At 47.9% G+C, this 20,828-nt stretch overlaps 1 protein-coding gene and 1 long non-coding RNA gene across 3 annotated transcripts; one reads left to right on the forward strand and one right to left on the reverse strand.

Moving 5' to 3' along the window:
- The first annotated feature begins 1,695 nt into the window (after positions 1–1,695).
- On the forward strand, positions 1,696–2,388 carry DIRAS3 (DIRAS family GTPase 3). The gene has a single exon (XM_085306380.1). It carries the CDS (start codon positions 1,775–1,777, stop codon positions 2,369–2,371), a length of 597 nt encoding a protein of 198 aa, XP_085162506.1. The 5' UTR covers positions 1,696–1,774; the 3' UTR covers positions 2,372–2,388.
- Positions 2,389–11,837: 9,449 nt separating this feature from the next.
- On the reverse strand, positions 11,838–20,812 carry LOC146595118 (uncharacterized). 2 transcript variants are annotated; one of them, XR_014896004.1, is made up of 3 exons: positions 20,618–20,812; positions 18,214–18,365; positions 11,838–16,937 (listed from the first exon to the last, which is right to left on the reverse strand). It is a non-coding gene; the product is annotated as an uncharacterized LOC146595118 (long non-coding RNA). The 2 variants fall into 2 exon arrangements; XR_014896003.1 differs by lacking the exon at positions 20,618–20,812 and adding an exon at positions 19,709–20,066.
- Positions 20,813–20,828: the final 16 nt, after the last annotated feature.

A 20,828-nucleotide genomic window follows, 5' to 3' on the forward strand; every position in this document is an offset into this window, starting at 1 on the left:
GGGGGCGGGTCCCGCGGCGCTGCGGGGCGGTAACGGTCGGTCGTGGGGCGGGTCCCGCGGCACTGGGGGGCGGTAACAGCTGGACCGTTCCCGCCTCCGGTGCCTGCGCGGTTCCTCCCGGGCCGAGTCTCTGCTCTGGTCCCGCTTCTGTTGGCCGCGGGTCATCTTGGAGGCGCCCCCCTCCTCCCCCCCCATTTCATCATAAGTGAGGTGGGGGCAGCTCTCCGCCGTCTGCTGCGGTGTGCGCCATCCCTGCCCTGCTACGGCAGCAGCACTGCCACGAAAGCGCGGGCTGGGCATAGCGCTCCGTGCAGCTTTTACCCAGAGAGTTCAAAAGCAGGGGATTGGGTGCCCTGTGCCTTTCCAGAGATGGGGAAACTGAGGCAAAAGGGCATTCTCCTGTAAGGCATCGTGAAGTATACAGGGTGCTGTGTAATCACTTTGTTGTCTTCAAAGAGAATTTGTGAAGGGGTGGTGTTTTTACAAGTCTTCCTGTAAATGGGAAGTCACAAGCTGTGGAATGCAGATTTTTTTCTTCCCTAAGTAGCTAAGCTTTATTTCCCAGGATAAATCAAAGAAGCAGATCTTAGTGATCTTTAAAAGAGTCTGTGGCTTGTTTTGGAGCTGAGGGGAGGCTGCTGAGCTTCTTAAATGTCACAGATCATCCCTGTCACTTTAAGTGGTTYGCTTGAAATAAAACTTGCCTTCAAGGTGAGCTGAGAACTTGCCAACCTGGGTGAAAGCACCTGCAGGGTGTGTGTTTGTGTGTGTGGGGGGGAGATGGAGTACAAGAGACTTATTTATTCTCTATTTGTTCATGGAATTTGAAGGCTGGAGAACCAAAAGTTGCTTGGATCCAAAAGGCTCAAGCACTGGATTCTGAGACTTTTTCTGTGTGTTGAGTTTTCGGATTTTAAGGAGCACTTGGAGGGAAAGGCATAGCGATWGGTAAGATCTCTGAAGGCTGAGGTAGATGAGAGACTCCAATGAAAACATTGCAAAAGCTCCAGGAATGTTGTTCTTTTCCTGAAAGGGTGCAGCCCTACCCTGCTTGTGATACTTGCCCTTCTCGCCTCTGTGGAGCAGCAGTTGCTTCTGTGGGGAGATGGTACAGCCTGGTGCAATAGCTCACATCCATCATTAGGGACACTGCAGTTCTAGGGATTTCTGCATTAGTAATTCCTGTTGCTCTTCGGGACCCACGGGGAGTGGGTGGATGGAATATATAGCAGGAGGGAGAAAATGAGCAATCCTGGGATTGGTGTTTGCCCGAAGGTGGCAGGCAGGGAGAGCAGCGCTGGCGGCCCCGGGGAGCTGGCGCGCTGGCTGTGGGCAGCGAGGCGCTGCAAGTGCCTGACCTGGCACCAGGCAGCTGCCGGGAGCCAGGCTGCTGCACATCACTGCTCACGGGCGAATTTCGTCTCACTGCATCAGATATGGAAGCTGGTGGCTACAGGTGAAGTAGTTTTTACTCCTAATAGCATTTGCTGCGTATGGGATGTATGCCTGAGCGGGGTAATGTTTTTATTTCTCTTTAATGCAAGAGAAAAGGATGGGTGGGGAGTCACTTATTTAATTGGCTATTCAAATAGCATATTGTGAAATTAGTGAATGACTTCTTTTTTTCTCTCTTTCTTCCTCTCCACCTCCCCCCTCACCTCCTCTTCCCTTTTGTCCCCTCCCTTCCCCACAGGCCATCTCTGTATAGGGGTATGTAAACTCAAACTTGGGCATTTTCAGTTCCAATCTTCACTTGTGTCACAGCACAACAAACATGCCTGAACAAAGCAATGATTACAGGGTGGTTGTGTTTGGAGCAGCAGGGGTAGGCAAAAGCTCCCTAGTCGTTCGTTTTGTAAGGGGAACTTTCAGGGAAGCTTACATCCCCACAATTGAAGATACCTACCGGCAGGTAATCAGTTGTGATAAGAGCGTCTGCACCCTTCAGATTACTGACACCACAGGAAGCCATCAGTTCCCTGCTATGCAGAGACTGTCTATATCCAAAGGACATGCTTTCATCTTGGTGTACTCTGTCACCAGCAGGCAGTCCATGGAAGAACTTCAGCCGATCTATGAACAGATATGTCAGATTAAAGGGGATATCCAAAAAATCCCCATAATGTTAGTTGGTAACAAAAGTGATGAGAGCCAGAGGGAGCTAGATGCCATTGAGGGGGAGGCATTAGCTAGCAGGTGGAAGTGTTCCTTCATGGAGACATCAGCCAAAATGAACTACAATGTACAGGAGCTCTTTCAGGAGCTCTTGAATCTTGAGAAGAGAAGAACTGTCAGTCTTCAAGTGGATGGAAAGAAATCCAAGCAGCAGCAGAAGAAAGATAAACTGAAAGGCAAGTGCTCTGTTATGTGATTGGCTTTGAATGGCTGGACTTGCACCGCTGCGTGGCGTAACCAGAGCATGGACTCTTAACAGAAAATATTTGCTAGAAGCTTCAGAAGACTCCATGTCTTAGTGTTACCAATTTTCTGTAAAACATCAGTTGGGTCATTTTGTGCTGTTTTTAAAGAGAAGGCTTTCTGCATGTTTTGTTGTTTTAAAAATAAACATTCAGTGTTAGCCATTACAGGTGATTACAAGTTTTTAAATCAAAAACTTTACAAAAAAAAAGTCAGTTTTAGAAAGTTATCTTTGTTTCTACAAGTACATACTAGTTCTTAAGTATCTTCAGATTGTGTTACCCCAAAACAAATCATATGTTGCCTATATGTATGCATTCAGATGTTTTGAGAAATATGTGGACAAGAGCMAATCTTTAACAGAGCTAGGGATCTGCACTGTAAGTGAACATACATGTGACTCTTCAGGCACTTACATCTTGGGGAGAAAGGTTGACTTGTCTACCAAATACATTTTTTTTTAATGATAGAAGTTAAGGTTGCCTATGTGTTATGCAGCTCCAGAGACTTCTGCAGTTCTGTGAATGATTAAAGCTATACTTGCATGTATTCGGGCTGTTTACTCTTMTCCCACTGGCCAACAAGTCATTTTTCTAATTCACATTGAGTTGGCCTTTGGTTTTCATTTTACCTTTTCTCACCTCTATTCATTGATGCTAGGGTCAATGCTGTAACGTGTAAAGCATCTTCAGGRCTTTTGGATCTTCTTGTAGCCTGGACAGCAGATAGAAAAAGGCAGCTATTTTTTCCTTGTGAGCTTTAACAGGGCTAATGTTCTGTGCTCTGTATGGCACACCAGCCATATCTCCAGAAGAGGCCTAAAAGGTAAATCAGTCTCCTTACTCAAATTGAAGGGGACAGTTTGCTCTGTTTGTACTGTGTACCAAGGAAATTTGCCTCATTTAGAGCTGGCACTTTTCATGCCATTGATTCAACAGCAAAAAAAAAAAAAAAAATCACTTATGATTTCAAAACCCAAGCAAGTCCTGCATGAATGTTCTATACAGACTTAAATATTCTACATTTTTCTCTCCTGATTCATATGTACTTAAAACTACTTGTCAAAATAATGTGTGGATTTGCCAGGTTGATACAAGGCTCTGCACCTGTTTTTCTAATAGGAGATGATCTCCTACAGGTCCTTGAACTTCCTATGCTGAAACTATGATGCTATTTTTAGTCCTCTCTGCCAGCGCTATATGTAACATTTCCACTGAAGTTGGGGAGAGTCAGACCAGAGAGTGGCCATGCAAGAAAACATAATGCTTTTGTTTGGTAATGGAGTTGCTCTTGCTTTCCCCCTCTCTTTAACTTTGTACGTGACTTTTGATGTCTCTGTTCTTTCGTTCCCAGACAATTATGCAATGCTTCTCTTTCAACATCTGGCAACAATATTTGCAAAGATTATTTCAGTTCCATTTCAACTTGCTAAAATTCAGTCTATTTTATGTTTAAGACTTTCTGAAAAGTTGTARGGCCTAATAATGTCTTTACAACTCCCACTGCCTTCACAGAGATGTCTGTGTGAAGGCACAGCAATTATTCACGTGGAGTGCTGTGTAATCACTGTGGCGTCTTCCCTGTATGCAGTATGGGGATCACTGAGGATGATGSGGCCAGAGTGCAAGGTACAACTGATGTTAACGAAAACAAGCTCAGTCCCTTGTGCACCTGGCAGAATCACTGGCAGGTCTGCCAAGCTGGCCTTGACTATGAGATGAGGAGCCCACGTGACTGACTGGGGAGTCTGATGGAGATGCTCCTGCTCCGGGCAGTGGGGGATGGTGATGTCAGGCATCGGCATGTCGAGCTCCAGGCAAGGAGCCGAGAGCAGACCTGATATGAATGATAGCTGGTGTGGCTACCTGTAATGCTTTGTAAATGTGCATTTTAGTTGTATTAAGTCAATTACGTAAAGTATGGTTTCTATATAAACTGAGCCAGTTTGATTTTGTGTGTAATGTGCTATTCATATAAAAAGGGACATTTGTYTGTATTGAACTGATTTCTCCTTAGACAATGGCTATTAAAACTTCCACAAAAATCTAAATTGGAAGGTAATATCTTTACAGCTTACCAGRGAACAACCTCAAAATGACTAGATAGAATGAAAAAAATGTAATATTGCTTTGGAAACCCTAGTTAATAGTTACAAAACAATGGCAATATTCCACTTTGATATTAAAGTTATTTTGCAAGTCTTATATTTGAAGCTGTCTTCCCTGGAATCAAGATCTGGTAGGCTGGTGTACCTAGACGCTTGTTACTGCGGGTCTTATACTGCTATAGCAGGTAATCTTGGGCTACTGTTCCTATTTTGGAATAATGATATAGTGCAGAATTATGATTGTTACAGAAAAATTCTGTTGGAAAATATCTGAGRTTTTTTAGGAATTAAGGGGTAAAGGTTTTGCTAAAACCAGAGTAAGTACTATGCATCTGTTACAGATGGCATTTGATGGGGTGGGAGGGAGGAATATTATGCGCATACTTAAGTTTTCCCCTCCCCCCACATAGGAACATTTTGCTCAATTAGAGGAATAATGGGCTTTAAGGATTTGGGGTTTGCAGTGAAAGGAGTGCAAGTTTTAAGTAAATAGTTTAGTCTCACTTGAATAAGTGCAGTTTAAAAAGTGAACAGATTTGTTTAAAAAATTTTGATGAAAGACATCTGGAAAACATGTCTGAAGTGAACAGTTCTGATGTCTGGTATACTTCACATAATACATTATAGGCTTTGTCCTTGAATACTGATTGCCAGCAGTATGTTTTCTATGAGGCAATGACATGTTTTCTACAGTCACAGAACAGTTTCTATTTATATATCCTCTGAACTCTGCAGTCTGGAGGCCTGTGTTCGTATCTGACAATCAGGACAATTGCTCGCTATGTCTTAAGTAGGTTGTTTTTCCTATGTTTTCATTCATCCTGCCAGTGTCAAAACTTGCTAGCTTCCGAACTGTTCCTCATGAGCTCAGATGTGGTGAGATGAAGTCAGGGAAGGAGCTACTACACCTTCATGCATTGCTAGTAATGTCTCATAACTTCTTTCCAGGACCAACAGGTGAATACAGTTGACAGTACTGACAGACAAAAACCCTTCAATCTACAGGTTACAGACACGATGAGACTACATCCAAGTCTCAGATGAAGCATGAGACACATCCGTATCTAGAGTGGTTGGATGAAGGCTGTTGCACTGAGACATTTCTGTCAAAGCAACTTCCTGCTTTTACTCCCTACCCTTTATCTTGGAGCACTTGATAAGGATTGGCAGTTGAAAGCTTTGACCAGATAGGWATGTATTTCTATCACCAATTTAGCCCTGTGTCCTTCGGTTTCTCCACCAACACACTGGCAATCTTTATTCCTRTAGCAAGGCACTCGCAGAGCTGATGGGAGAACCCAAGTCTTCTTTCTGCTCATTCCTTGGCTTGTCTGCCATATCTGGGATAGCTTACTGGGAGCCCAGGAGCCGGATCCTGATCACAGGTCAGTTTTATCTGGTCCTACAAATGTGCAYTAGCTGCCTGAGCAAATAAACTCATTTTCAGTATTATGGGACAAGAGACAGATCATGGATTACTAGACAAGGTACATTACCTGTCTGCCTGTGGTTATATTGGCCTGTCGCCCTCTGAGATCATAGAATTTGCACTAAAAGTAGCTATGTTTCAGCTGAAAGGAGCTTCTACCAGTCAAGCACCTCTCTTGCCCTGGAGAAGTGTCACAGAAGTAACAGGAATGTTACTCCGAAGTGTGCAGCTCCCCAGTAAATTATGCCTTTAAAGCCTAGTTAGTAGCTGTTACTCTGCAGAGTATTTCCTTAGCTRGGAAAGGAGCACTGAAAAGATTTTTTCCTGTGCCAGAACTGCTAATGTCYGGACCAGGAGTAACAGGCTGAAGCATTTGAATCTACTGTTGCCAGAGCTTCATTCAACACCAGTGAGGTGACGAAACACCTGGGCTGTCTCCTACTTGCACAGGAAAGCCACAGACCTACCACTTGTCCTGGGGACTACTGGGGGTCTCCCAGCAGCTGTTTGATGTTGGAAGCAGTGGGGAATGTGTGGTGCATTAGTACAACATTTCCTCACACCTGAATCTCAGTATCAAACTTGCTTAAAGCTTTGCTTACATGTTACTCTTAACCGGTTCCTTACTTTCTACTGCTGTAGAGGTCATAACTTTCAGAAAGTTCTCACAACAGCTCTGAAGTTCATCCCTAATACCACAYTAACCAACATTCAGACTAGAGGTGTCAGATTGGAAATGTTTTTATGGACAAGGATAATAGCACTGCAGGCCTTTTGATTTTTTGCTGAAGAAAAAAAAGATTGTGGGAGCTTTCATTTTAAGGGAATTCCAAGGTTTTTTCTCTGCCACCCAGAAATTTGAACATTCCTCTATTAGTAGTACTTATTTCCATGCAGCACTTATAGCCTGGCTTGAGGCAGCTTCCTTCCTGAACCTGGGCAACAGAGTTAGCGACAAGAGAAAATACCAATGAGGAGGCTACCAAACAGTGCTTCTGCAGCCTGCAAAAGAAAATGTGAGCGGTAGCGTGAGTGTCCACCCACATGAATATTTTAAAAGTAAGCAGCCAGAATATTGCTGCTATATTCTAATTCTTCTTCACAGAGTAAAGTAAGCACATGATTAATGTATCAAACAGTTCTGAATACTAAGCAATAGTTTCATATGCCTGTTCCATAGCTGYAAGGTACCTGGAGTGCTCTAGAGGAGTAAAAACACATCTTAATCATCTTCTGCCATCTTCTACAATCTGCCTGTGGCGTGAGTAATTATCTCAAAAGCATTCACGAGCTAATGAAAACAGTAAAGACTGCTTAAAACTAATTGCAGCATAGCAACCTCCTTTTTGATACATTTTGCTGAATGCTAGACTGGCATTGCCATGCCTAATCATTTTATTTTCTTTTCCCCTTTGAACATATATTTAGTAACACAAAAGAACAGGAGGAGTGCAGAAAGGAGGTAAAGACGCAAACACTGGCAGTGCCTTGGCATTGCTGATTTTCTGGGCAAGATAGAGAACATGCCACAGGAGCAGATCCAAGCCCTGTTGGCACAGCAGCAGAGCTTATTGTCTGCTTTGTTCTGTCTGATTTGCTGCCCCTGCCAGGACAAAAAGTTGTAGTTGTGTCTCTGCAGCACATGCCATGCAGTAAGGACAAGTGACAGGACACTGATACTCCCTGTTGCCTTGGGCTGCTTCAATTTTGTCCCAGTGAAGGCTCCCCACCCAGGTCAGTGCTGAAATGAGACATTTGTGTCTTAATTTTTCTTTTTGCAGTCTATATCTTTAGGTGTTTAGAAGATCTGAAATTTAGAGGGGAAAGGAATGGGACAAAGCGATTTTGTATTCCTGACTTTCCCTGGCTTAGTGCAGAACTGGAGTTTTCCAACCCAGCCATCACTAATGGCTCCTGTGGCTCTTTCATGGCCCCCTCTGTCCTTAGCCGTGTGGAAAAGGTGGGAAGGGGGGAGGGATCACCACAGCCCATCACTTTGCTGTATCCTGGGTTGAAGAACTCACACCCCTTCCTTGATTTGAGGAGATGCCAAGCGCAGTTTACTAGCTGTAAGGCAGGTCCTCTGTGATCCCTCACCCGACCTCTGCTGGGGTTTAGTGTGGCACTGGGTAAATGGTACYGAATCATGCAGCTGTGCATATTTTCTGTCTGAGCTATTTAGTTTTTAAGAAATTAGATGTAGATCTAGAATGAATCAATGAATAGATAGTTGATCCTCTAAGAGAGTAGCTGTGGACAGAGGTAACTTCGTTACTGATGTGAGTAAACAAAATGCTAACTCCAGAACAAAGTACATGTTTATTCCAGGTTAAAAGCGCTCCTGCTATCCTGAAGGTATCAGACCTATTTTTAATGACTGCAATTTAAAACATTTTACTGATAATGACATATTATTAACACAGCCATGACGAGATCACTGTAACCCACCAACTGTGCCCGTGATTTCCGTGGCTCCAGCTACAGGCAGGTTGTTTTCAAACGCCTGTAAACGTTGCCATGGCACTAGAGCATCTGGCCTGCCCCGAGAAGCGAAAGCCATGCATTTTGAACATCAGCAGTAGCCCAGTCCCTTTACCTCTCCCTGTCTGGAAGGGCACTGCAGAGCTGAAGCCTTTTGTATCTAGAAGCGGGACTGAAATAAAATGATTCAATATCGTTACAATAGCCAAGGCCAAGCAATCAGAGTTTACAGTGATATTTGGTGTTCCTAGGAGAGTCATGAATGTTGCCTTTACAGTTTATCAATCATAAATACACAGAACTTGTCTAGTAAACATCAGCTGCTCAGCAAACATTTTGGGTGAGCTTTTCCCAGGCCATTCCTCTTGGCMCTGAGTCTGCAGCAGAGCAGGAGTACGGGAGCAGGCTGTAAGTAGTCATAAATACTTCCCRCAGCCCCTTTTAAATAGGATCYGAAGGTAGGACATGTCCAGAACAGGCCGTGGTGTGACACAGCACCATCACATGGCCGCATCTGCGGCTGTTGACACCAAGAGGTAGCCCTGCTGAATAGGGAGAGCTGGGCAGGAGAGATCAAAGTCCTCTCAGTGGGGAACAGGAAGAGCTGCTCCTTACCTCTCATGAATAACAGCACAAACAAGTATGGTATCTGTACCTTGATGAAGACACTCCTCCTAAAAATGCATCCTGTTTTCCACTCAGTTCTAGGTAAGAGGAATTCAATCGTATGTGACTGATGTATGCTGGGTAGTTTTGGCTTCAGTTTGTCCACATTCCTGCTTTGTAGAAGAGAGCTGTGGCCTAGACTTTCCTTGTGTTTAGATGAAGCTTTTCCAGGAGAAAAGAACATGGAATTTAGTAAATTTTCTATTGCATTCTGGTTTTTGGCTTCTGTCTCTCATGGATGGAGTTGGGATCTCTGTAGCTGACTAATCAATCACTGAAAGATAAAAGCAGAGCAGATGCATGCAGGAAGCACATGAAGCTCTGCAGGAAGTTYCATGTTTTGGCCCAATATAACTGCTGGCTGCACAGTGCTGTGAGGCTCAGTAACATCCTGGCTGGAGATGTGGTTCRCAGCAAGCAACAGGATGGAGACAGGATTTTTAAGAGTGTTTAATAGGGCTTAGCACCAGTCACTGCATTGCACTGTGCATAGGTATTGGCTTCCCCAGCCGTGTCCTGGGGCCGTAGCACCAGGCCGTGAGAGCTGGGTGCCTTTTTTCCCCAGCTGAAGAATGAATTTCCATTTAGTGATAGCGGTTTTTAAGGACTGATACGTGAAAAGTTTGTGTGTACTCTGTATCGTGCCCACGTGTAAATGCAAGGTTTCTCCTGCCTGCAGGGACTGCAATGGTTGAATATGCCACTGTTTGCCGCAGTCACCAGCAGCTGGGCTGTTCCTGCAGTGTGCTTCCCCCAGAAGGATCATCTGCTGTTTCTCCCTGAACAGAGACATCTGTGCTGGTGCGTTGGTGCAGGCAGATCATGTCTATGTGGGCTGTTCTTTTCCTAGCTTAGCTTCATTTTACCCCTAAGAGTCCTTTGTTCCTACTCTGCACATAGCAAAAGCCTCTAATGGGGGAGTGGGAAGTGGGCAGAACATGTTTAGGAAATCTCCAGAAAGGAGAGGGGAACTTTTCTTTTTATATCTCAGTGATGCATTTATGTTTTTTCAGATTAAAAATATGTAAGGAAGGAGATGCAAAGGCTCCCCTCTTTTGTGCTCTTCCGGCCAACTGAGCTGTCAACACTGTCATTTTTCTCCTGCTCCTACGCATTTTTGTCCCCCTCCATCCCATTAGCCATGCAAAGGGGCTTGTTTGCACTCTCAGCCCACGGTGGTTTACACAGCTAAGGGCAGTGACACGGGGCGGCGGCGAGGAGCCCAGGAGGCCGCCTCCTGTGCTAAAGCTGAGTGCCAGTGCACAGCGATGCTCCCCTCTGCATTTGCAGGCCAGCGCCTGGGCCTGCTGCGCTGAACCACTTGGGCAGCTAATCTGCAGGAGGCGTGAAGTCTCAGGCTGTGCTTCATCAGACTGGCACCTCGTACGGACCGGGGACACCAGTAAGATGTGAATGCTGAGGCTCTCCCACACCTCCCTGGCGCAGCTCTCTGGCCAGAGAGCAAATGCCCGCGTGCAGGAAGTAGTGTGAGATCTTGCGCCGGGGCTGCAGGCGCATCTCCAAGGCTGGAGCCAGCATCGCTGCGGTAAGCCCTCTGCTCCAGAGCAGCTCGCCTTGTCCTCAGAGCAGGTGCCCATTGCTCAGACTGCCTGTGACGCTCCCCGCAGGAGCAGCCTGCACAAATACAGTCCCCTCTCGAAGACCGGCAGTGCACCGGCTCACTCCTGCCGGGCTGTGTCGTGGCCGCTGGCTGCCACAGCTCCTGGCACGGCTCGTTATACCTGGATGCAGCCGTCCTCAAACAGGCTGGGACGTGTCCTCCTCTGCACGTCCGGTACCAGGTTCATCAGAATGTGGTGCACTGATTATAGTCTGGGCAAGGGATGGCACTATCGAGGCTTCTTGAAGCTACGGCAGCCAATGCTTGGCTTTTGTACCCTCCAAAGCAGAATATATGTGTATATATATGTATGTATATATTTTTTTGCATTGTTACAAGAGTGTGTGCAGCCCAGCGTCCCCTCTGTGTTAACCTCGCCTCAGCAGGCTTACTCTGAATGCTGCCAAAGGCTGCACTGGTGTCTGCTGGTCGGGGTATTTGGGTATTCGTACCCCAGCTAAGTGGGAGGCTGCTCTACGATAGCACCATGAGGAAAAACATCAAAAGACCTTTGTCATCTCAGCAATCTCAGACCTTGCTGATCATCTCAGCAAGTTGCTTGGGAGCCTTAATCAAGAGCTAGAGGTTATATTAGAACAAATGCAGCCTCTGTTGCAGTGAGTTTATAATYCAGCCACGTTTCTTCCTTCCCACATCCTGCATGCAAATGCTACAGGGAGAGGAGGAAGAGGGAAAAACATCCTCCTCTGGAATCTACATTCAAGCCTGTTACGGATAGAGACTGCAAAGGGAAAGGGGCAAYAGGCCAGAAAATTAGAAATGGCACAGAAATCAGCATTTTAAAATCTCAGTACCAAAAGTATTCTTATTTTTACTGTTTTCAGGAGGAAATGAGGCTTTCCATTTGGTATACCTTTCAGTGCTTTTGGTTCTAGCTTGCCCAGGATTGGGGAGAACAAATCACACAAGACAAAGGAGCGTGATAAACCCAACCTGCTGAGGCTTAGTCACCACACGGAACTGCAGGGCTCATTAGGTGGCCTGCCAAAACCCAGAACAGGAATATTGATTAGTGTTCTGGAAAACTGAAGGGCTCAGTTGAGCCACTTTGTGAAGATACAATATCTTGTATATAACGGATTCACACACGCATCCATAATATAATATGTATATTTTATATTCTCATAAAACATTTAAATCGTCTGTTCTGGGATGTGGCCTTGGAGACCATCCCCTTCCTGAAGCGTTAGCCAACTAAGTCCAAGGTGAAAGATTTGGGACACTGCATACATCCTTTTCTGTGTGATCCAGTGTTTGCTAGTAAAACAAGAGAAAATCTGGACCACACAGTCATTTAAGGTAAGAACAGAGGACAAGGACAGAACAAGAACTAGAAAAAAATGCACTGTTCCTTCGTGGTGTGGATAGCATCCAAATTCTTCTCACCAAAAATGTGATAAGTGTTAAGATTCATTGGTACTTTCTGCTAATTGGCTAGTGGAGATTTGCCCAGGATGGCAAGAATAAATAACCCCAGATCTGCAAGGATCTGTACTCTTTGCTCRTTGTGTTTGCTGCAGTCTCCTTAACATATCTGCTTTTCAAGCTTCTAAGTACTTTGATCCTTTGGTTGGTCAAAGCAGCAACTAACAYGGGACTGCAGAGGTGCATTTTGCCTAGAAATCAACCATACGCTTGCGGAGCTCGAATGGCAGTCTGCTTCAGGGGAAGGTTTGCTGAAATGCCCGGAGCACTTGGTCCTGGCGAGAGGTCTGCGCTGGAAAGGCTCTGCAGTCCACGAGGGAAGGAGCTGGTCCGGGGTCGCTAGAGACCTGCCTCCTGCCTCTGGCGAGGGGATGGAACAAGCCCTCCAGCTCTAAGGGCCGGTACAGGGGAGCGAGGCGCCGTGGAGCTGTTCCTCTGCAGTCCTGGATTTCAGACCTGCAGCGAAAAAATCTACGAGAAGCAAAGGATAAACTAATGGGTAAAGAGTTTATTTTTGTGCTCAAGTTGTTTCAGCTATTGTTGTCAGATACTTTACCAACTTGCTAAGTATGAACAAGGAGATGGACTGATTTAGTAATTCTCTAGGAAGACAAGCCAGAATGTGGCACAAAAGTGGAAAGTATTTGTTGGCTGTTTAAAATAATAATAATAATAAAAATTCCACAGATGGAATTCCAGATATTTTTTTTAGGTTAAAATAGTCTTTATGCACAACAAAGAGGATGCTAAAAATGTGGCCGGTGTTGCTCCGCAAAAAAAAATGAGTAATACGTAATGGAGGAAGATATTAGTGTTTAATGTTTCTTGTTGCATTCATTACCATTGCAACAACATTAGAGGAAGTCTTAGCCAAAATCAAAAAAGGACATACTTGGTCAAGGGCAGTGACCTGGAGGTGCAGGTCCCCTCTCAGCCCTGTGACAGTCACTCTGTGTGCCAGTGAACAAGGCAAGCTCCCAGTGCCCCCACTTCCTAATTAAAACAAAACAACCCTATAGCTAAAGGAAGTTTTCATCATCTCATTGTAACGTTTGTAGCCTAAGTCCTCCTCTGCGGCCTGGCCTAGGACAGTTAGCAGACATTCCCCTGAACCAGCTTGGAGCCGTGGTTGCTGAAAAGAGCAGCAACGTATTCACCATCTTGCCTGTCTTCATACAGCCGGCAAGATGCAACCTGACCGCTTTAAACAGCGTTCACGTGTCCGACGTCAGGCCAGAGARTAGGGGTGGCTGTTCCCTGCCACGTGCAAAGTTGCCTCTCCAGGGCCGTGATTTCCAGAGCTTCCCTCTCCCCTCTGCACAAGGTGCTCTGCACGCAGGGAGCTCTGCTGGGGGAGAGTGGCCTTTAATTCCTCCTCTGAAGCTGCTGTAGCTGGCCAGGTGCTCTTGCCTCCTCCGTATGTTCTGGGCTGCGGCAGGGGACCAGAGGAAGCCGCCGCCTCCTGCTTCATGGAGGATCCGTGAGGCTTGTGCCCAGGCTGGGAGCAGCCCTTCCCTGCAGTGTGCTTCCAGCCATCGCGGGGTCTCTCCGTGACACCTCCACGCGGCTGGSCCCACCTGGGCTGTTCCCTGACCTTAAACCCTTGCTGTTTCCTGGCTGTGGGCTAGCATGGAGCAGTGAACAGCAGCATTAACGCTCCCTGCTTCCCTCTCCCTCTGCCTTTCTCTGCTGTTCTTTCTTCTTTAGCAGAATCCACTCAGCATTCAACAAAACAACCAAGATATTGATTTTTTTTTTGGCTCATTAATTCAGGCTTTGAACACCTCCTGTGACTGCAGGAGCAGGCCAACAAGCCCCTCTGCAAGGGTGGAGGCCGCCCCGCAGCCAGCGAGCCTCACGGCTAGGGGTGGAGAGGGAGCAGTGCTCCTATTTTAAGCAGGGAGCTTGCTGTGGAGCAGCGGTGCTCCCAGGTGATCTCCRCCTCCGAATTGCAGGGGATCCCCTTGACCGCGCTAGGAACGGCGCCAAGCACAGCCCCGCCGCTCCGCGGCCGCGCCGGCTGCTCACGCTCCGGCCGGGCTCCCCCGCAGCGGGGGCTTTGCCCGGCCCCAAAGCTCGCTGCCGTAACTCTTCGCTGCCCTGCAATCACCTTGGGTACTGCAAGCCTCGAGTCGGCCACGCAGACGCCGCAGCTCCCCGTTCGTTCATGCTCTCTGACGCCCTCCTGGCGTTTCTGCCGTCGGGAAAGCGCAGCCGGCCGGCTGCCACGTTTGGGTCGGGACAGCTCTGCTGTCCAGCCCCGGCAYGGCAGCACTGTGAGCCAGAAGCGAAGGTGGCCTCGCTGGTGGGCTGTGGCTGCTCCGCAGGGCCGGGGCCGCGAGGTCGCACGGTGCCGAGGGCGATTTCTGTGTACGCGCACCTACGGGTGCTTCCGCACCGGGGCCGGAGTCACAGGCATGGCCTCCGACTTCAGCGCGCAGGAGTGAGTGACGGCTCACTGCAAATCTTATTTCGCTGTCTGCTGTGCCTCCGGTTCTGCTGCCCTGGATGTCTAAGCAGAATTTAATTACTGCTCTGCTTCAGAGAAAACCTTGCTTGACTGCTGGCTGTGGGCATTTATTTTATTCATTTATAAAGTACCTTTCTCTCCTCACTGCTCCAGACTGTGCTCAGTGAACTAAACCCACAGAACTTCTGGGGCAACACCCCCAGAATCACAACGAGAAGTGGGAGCAAAGGAAGGGCAGTGTGGTCTAGAACAGCTTGGCCGGCTCGAAACAGGCACGAAGATGCCGTGGCAGTCAGCGATCCCCTCAGAGGTTAGCCAGGCTGAAGAAGTCCATAGTACGCTGGAGAYGGATCAGAGCATCTTGGTTCAAGACAGCAGAAACCACGGCTGCCAAGCTATAGAAGGACGCACCATACGCTCCTTGAAAGCTGAAAGCAGCAGCAAGGTGCGTGGTCAACTGCAAGCTGCTCCGACGAACATGGTTGGAGCTACTGTTGTGGGTCGTCCGGCTCCCTCACTTCTAGCTGGGGCCGTGCAGCAGAAAGTGCTGTCCTTGTGCTCGCAACGCRAACGACTTGAGATTGAAATGCAAAGCAGATTTCCTTATACTAYTTCCTTAATATATTTTATACTTGCATACCAGGATCAAGGATAAAGAGGGAAAAAAAATCAGGAAAACTTGAAGTATTTCACAAGCCAGCAATCGTTGTTGATATCCTGAGGGAGGGAATGTGCTCCGGAGGGCTTGAGCTGGGACATACGGCGACTGTGGACGTGCTTGGGAGACTAGGCAAAAATGTCTTTGGGAGTCTGTTGGTAAATCCTGTTGTCAACCTCCACAKGCATTTGGAGAACGGAAGCCATCTCAAAGTGTGAGTTTGTTTTGCCTGAAAACCTGTTTTGGGGTTGTCTTTTTCCAAAATAGATGGAGGAAATCACTTGCTCTTTGTGCCCCCCTCCAGCAGGGTAAGGCGCTTGCCGGGGGACCACTGGAGGCACGGCTCCTCTGGAGCGTCGAGCTCGAGGCCGATGTTGGCTTTCCACGATGCTGCTACGAGCTGCGCTTCCCCACCTGGACTGCAGCGCTGATGGCAGCATTTCCAAGCGCCAGAGAATTGAGTAGCTCCTTGCAGCCACTCACTGCTCCTCGTTTTGAGGACTGCTGCCTCTGTATTGAACGAAGCGCTGGGTCTTGCTCCTCAACAGGGAAAGGCAACACGCTCATCTCCACCGCTCAATTATTCAGGAGATGGGCATGCCTTGCTCTTTGCGTGTTCCTGCTCCAGCCAACAGTAGATCCATTAATTGCCTTTAAGAAGAGATTTACGCGGCTCCTTCTTTTTCTCTTGCTCAGATAGTTGTGCTGCCACATGCTCAATATGCAATTATTTTTYGACATAAATGCCACAAGGTGCTGCGAGCATCCTCTGCTGTCTTTGCTGTTCAGCACCTCTTAGTGCCAGGGACTTGCCACAGGACACAAGGAGCAACTTCCAGACAAAAAGGTAGGTGTCTCGTCTATACAGGCCATGTGGGAATCGGGCATCCTGGTTGCCAGCACTTCCTGGGAAGGAACATCTTATTAGTCATTAATGGAACAGGACAAAATGCACCCGTGACGGAAAGGAGGTGCTGTGCAGCACACACAGAAGAAATCTTGTTCCATGCTGGCATGGCCAGAATGCACGCTGGGACCAGACCGGGTGTCTTCCAGGTTTGCTTTATTGTAGTATGTCCCTAGGCTGAACTCTGGAACAGAAGAGTTCAGCAAAGCCGAGTGATGGTGGCGGAGGATTACGCTCTGCGTCCTGTGCTGAATCAAGAAACACCCGCCAGCGCTAATACTTCACATTCAAMGCAGAGTTCATGCACTTTGCCATAAGTTGAGGGGAGCAAAATATAAGAATTAAAATAACAACAAAAAAATCTTTATAATAGCATTAATTGAAATACAGTTGTAATACATGTTGAAATCAAGCTGCAAAAACAAGCCATTGCTTTGTAATTTTCCCCAAGGATGTTGGTGCCGCAGGGAAGTGGTCAGAAGCATCCTTAAAGAGCTAAGACAGATGGGTAACGAGGTGAGGAGCACTGCACCACGGGCCTGGCTGTAGGCACCTTTGTGCAGTTTTCTTTGAGTCAGTTGCTGCCACGGATGTATTTTGTGTCCTTGTGAAAATCATTTCATCTTCCCACGTCTCTMCCTCTTTAAAGTGACTCTAAGAAAAAATCGACCATCATAAACCTGAGGAACATAAAGCCAAGAACATCTCCTCATGCTGAGTCTTTATTCACACCCCTGYGGAAAGGAGAATACAAGTTTAGTAGAGGAAATGCAAAGCTCAGGCTCCCTTTAAATTTCACAGGCTTTGCTGCTTTGAGTCAGAGCTATAAGCTTAGTTGCGTGCATGACAATTTTATGCAACTCTTACTTTGAAGGCATTCGATTTGCCCTAGCAGAGGAGAACAGGTCTGACTTTATGCACATGTACAGTAAAATTCCTCATGCCCGGAGAGTGAAGGACATGCCGAAGGACCGCGGGACCGCGGCAGGCGGCTCCCGGTCTCGGCAGGCTGCAGCGGCGTAGCCTGCACCGCGGCACTGCCCCGTGCTCTGTGCGTCTGTCTGCGCCTCTGCGGGCGACACGCTTCACAGCTCGCCAGCATTATTTCCACATCTCCTCCGCTGATTTTGTCACCACTTAGCACATGCTTGCCCGGCCCAGCTCCCTTATGTGACTGACTTCTGCACTGTGCTGWCTGCCAAGAATTCATTAATCTGGAATTACCCCGTTCCTTACTAAAATCACAAGCTTTGGATATTTGTAGTAGTGAGATGCATAAACAATCACTCTGGGATCCAGTTGGTATTATCTCCTTGGGGTAATTAACACTGGTACTGATGTTTATAGTGCCGCACCCAAAGCTGTAATTAGTCTCACAAAGCTGCATCAGAGTCTCACAGCCCATCCTTGGACAGCTCCGTCAGCGCATTAAAAAGAAGAAGGATTCACCAAAGTACATGCTGGCCTATTTTGGTTTAAATGGTTTAAACATTAACATTTCTGTAACTATGCTGTTTATTATTGCTAGCTTGATATCAATAATAGTAATTTTTTCAGACATCTGATTGCTATTTAACAGTTGCAAAAATTGTTGTGAATGGCATATAAAAGGCCTTTTTAATGTAAAAAACGCACAACAAAACAGAACTCATTAACCACCACAAAAATGGTTGGCACAACAAATCATAGTGTTTATCAAATGCATTGTTCTGCTGCCCAGGAACCATAATTTTATTGGTAAGTAACTGAAATATTTGTGTAGTCCTGTAAGAGCGTACTTAGACAATGGTTTTCAAAACCTTGCTGACACTTGCGCCAAGGAGGTTTTTCAGTCTGTCTGGAAATGGAAATTAGGTCATTTTTCTCCTTTCTAATGCTCTCCTATATGTAATGTTGGCTGTCAGAGAGGTTCTGGTTTATATGTCGCAATCCAACTGCCAGAGGTTAAGAGGGGAAAAAAATCCCTCCTCTCTGCCGGCTGCGTTTATCCCATATTTGGACAGAGCTTACGTTCGTGATCTGGAATCCGGGCGGACGGGCCTGACGCAGAGCCGCGGGCGCGAGCGGGGCGGTGAGCTGCAGCTATGGCCGACGCTGTGACAGCGAGGTCTCGCGTGCAAAACGACCTGAATCTCTGCACCATGGAGGGAGACTGCGCTTATCTGAAAAAAAAAGGAGGGAAAAAAAAAAAGGCAAGTTGGTGAGAGTATTATCAACAGGAGCATCGTCCTGCCCGAGACGTGGCTGGATGCACCCCAACCGGGGGCTTCCGAGCAGAGAAACAGAACRACGAACGTGATGTGGAAATCCCATTATCTCCAAGCTCCAGGAAATGTTGCAAGAAAAAGAGGGGCAAATTCAGAAGGTGGAAACCAAAAAATTCCCCCAACACTCGGGCTGCCTTATTTCTCCTCTGAGGCACCTGGTGCAGTGGCAGGGGCTCGGCTATCAGACTGACACAGCGCTTAAACAGCCTTATTTAATCTAGAAGGTCAAAAAAACACAAATAYGTCAGAAGCGTTTGCTGGCAATGTTTTTCACTCCTGCTGAAGAAGATGACAGGCTCAAAGGTGAACGAAGACCCCCACAGAGCTGCCTATGACCAGGAGAGACTCAACAGCCCATGAAACAAYCTGGCAATTATCATAGCATCATGTTCATTCATAAATAATACAAAAATGCCATTTAACCTTTGGCATTTCCTACCACATCTCAGGGGTAGTATTTAGTATGCAGGCAAGTGGTGGGGGGGTATCAGCCAGAAGCGGCACCCGGAGCCTTCCCAGCACAAGCAGCACATCCTGAAAGGAGGGTCAGGGCTTGTCCCCTCGCACTGACATTAAATAAAGAACTGGCTAAAGCCTGGTTTGGTTAAAGTGGCCTTGCCACCCCTCGGTGGATGGAACAGGAACAGAGATGAGGCAGGACGGGGTTTATCGCCGGAGCCCATCCCTGCTTGATCCCCAGTGCGTGCTCTCCCAGTGCACCCAGCGCATTCCCAGTGCCTCCAACAGGCACTTCCAGTGCAGCAGAAGCTCTTGCTCATGTGGAGCTGCACAGACCTGGCTGCGGCATCTGGCAGCTGCTCTGCCCAGGAAACCCACAGAAAATCACCGTGAATGAAGYACTCTGCAATAAATGCGTTACCAATACCTGCTGCTTTAGCCCACGAGAGGGCATCACTTTGCAGGCCCCAGCTGGCTGGCTGCTGAGCCTGGGGAAAACTGCCTRTTTTTTAATGAGAAATTGCATATGGAATTTCTTCTCTTTTGATACTTTCCTAAGTTTTTTTTTTCCCTTCTAGCTTTCTTTTTGCMTCAGAATTCAAACAGCTGTTTTAAAAGCTATCTGCCTTAAAACAAAAGCATTATGCTTTATGCTAATTTGGGAAAAACTAGTCCTTGAAAACATTTGGAAAAGCAAATCGGGTTTCTTGTCATTGTCAAAAGTTTGGAAAACTGCAACGACAATGAAAAATACTGCTAGAAATTCAGTGGAAGTTTACCTTGGGTGAAAAGACCAATTTCAGCACAAGTATGTTTGGGGGGRGTGGTGGAAATTGTTGGCCACCTCTCTGTGCCTGCTTCCTTGAGGAGCTGAAGGACTTTTGCCCCGCTGCCCCAGGGAAGGACGTGATCACTCCTGGAAGTGAAGATGGAAAATCAGGCAGCAACTTCCTTGACAGCTGCTGCTTTTTCTCTGTGGACACAAGCAGCGTTTTGGGGCAGAGCCGCGCTTTTGCTGCGTTACTGTGGCACGCGGCGGGGCGATGCTTGTTTTACAGCACTGAAACCCTGCGGGTGTAACGTAGGAGCTGCATGATAAAAAGGCGACATAAAACGGAGATACGGCTCCTCGGCTGTAAATACCCGCTGCTGAGACGAGGTGACGTCATCTGCAAAGACTTGACTATACCGAGGAGAAGAGTTTGGGGGCTTTGGGGTCACGGAGGTGCTGSGAAGGCCCCTCTCTGCTACGCCAGCGCCCGGGCCGGCCGCGAGCGAGGCCGCGGCGGGCCCGGAGGAAACGGCAGGAGCGGAGGGGAAGCCTCGCGCCGATGCAGCTCCTGCTGAACTTCCTCCGCCTCGGCCTTCGCCTCCGCAGGGACGATCCGGCCGCGGCGCGCGGCGTTTCTGGGGCGCTCCCCGAGGGCGCTCCCCGGCAGCGCGGTCCTGCGGTCTGGGGCAGCTCCGCACGGCCGGCGCCGGCACCGAGGACGTCGGGGCGCTCCCCTTCCCCGCAGAAACACCTAAAACGCGGAGATTTAGGGAAGCAGCCTTTCCTCTGCCATAAACTCCCTGATGCSATGTAGCGCAGTTCATCTTTACGCCGCAGCGTCACCCCAGCAATGAACTGCGCCGTACAAAAAAAGAGGGGCAAACCCTTTTTTTTTTTTTTCCCGTCATGGAAATACCTATTTTTCTGAGAGCAGGTAAATCCGCGGCTCGAGCTCGCCGAGGCAGACACGCGACGCGCCCGGGTCCGCGGCCGCGGAGCGGTTTAAGCGGCGGCCGCGGCCCGTGTCGGGGAAGCGCGGGGGTTTCCCGCGCCGCGGGGCCGTGCGCGACGGCGGGCGCGTTTGGGGGAAAACGGCGCGGCGCGATGAGGGGCCGCCGAGGCGGCGG

This window comes from Rhea americana, unplaced genomic scaffold, assembly GCF_003343005.1.
Source record: "Rhea americana isolate MKP2758 unplaced genomic scaffold, rheAme1 scaffold_239, whole genome shotgun sequence".
NCBI classification, from domain to species: Eukaryota; Metazoa; Chordata; class Aves; order Rheiformes; family Rheidae; genus Rhea; species Rhea americana.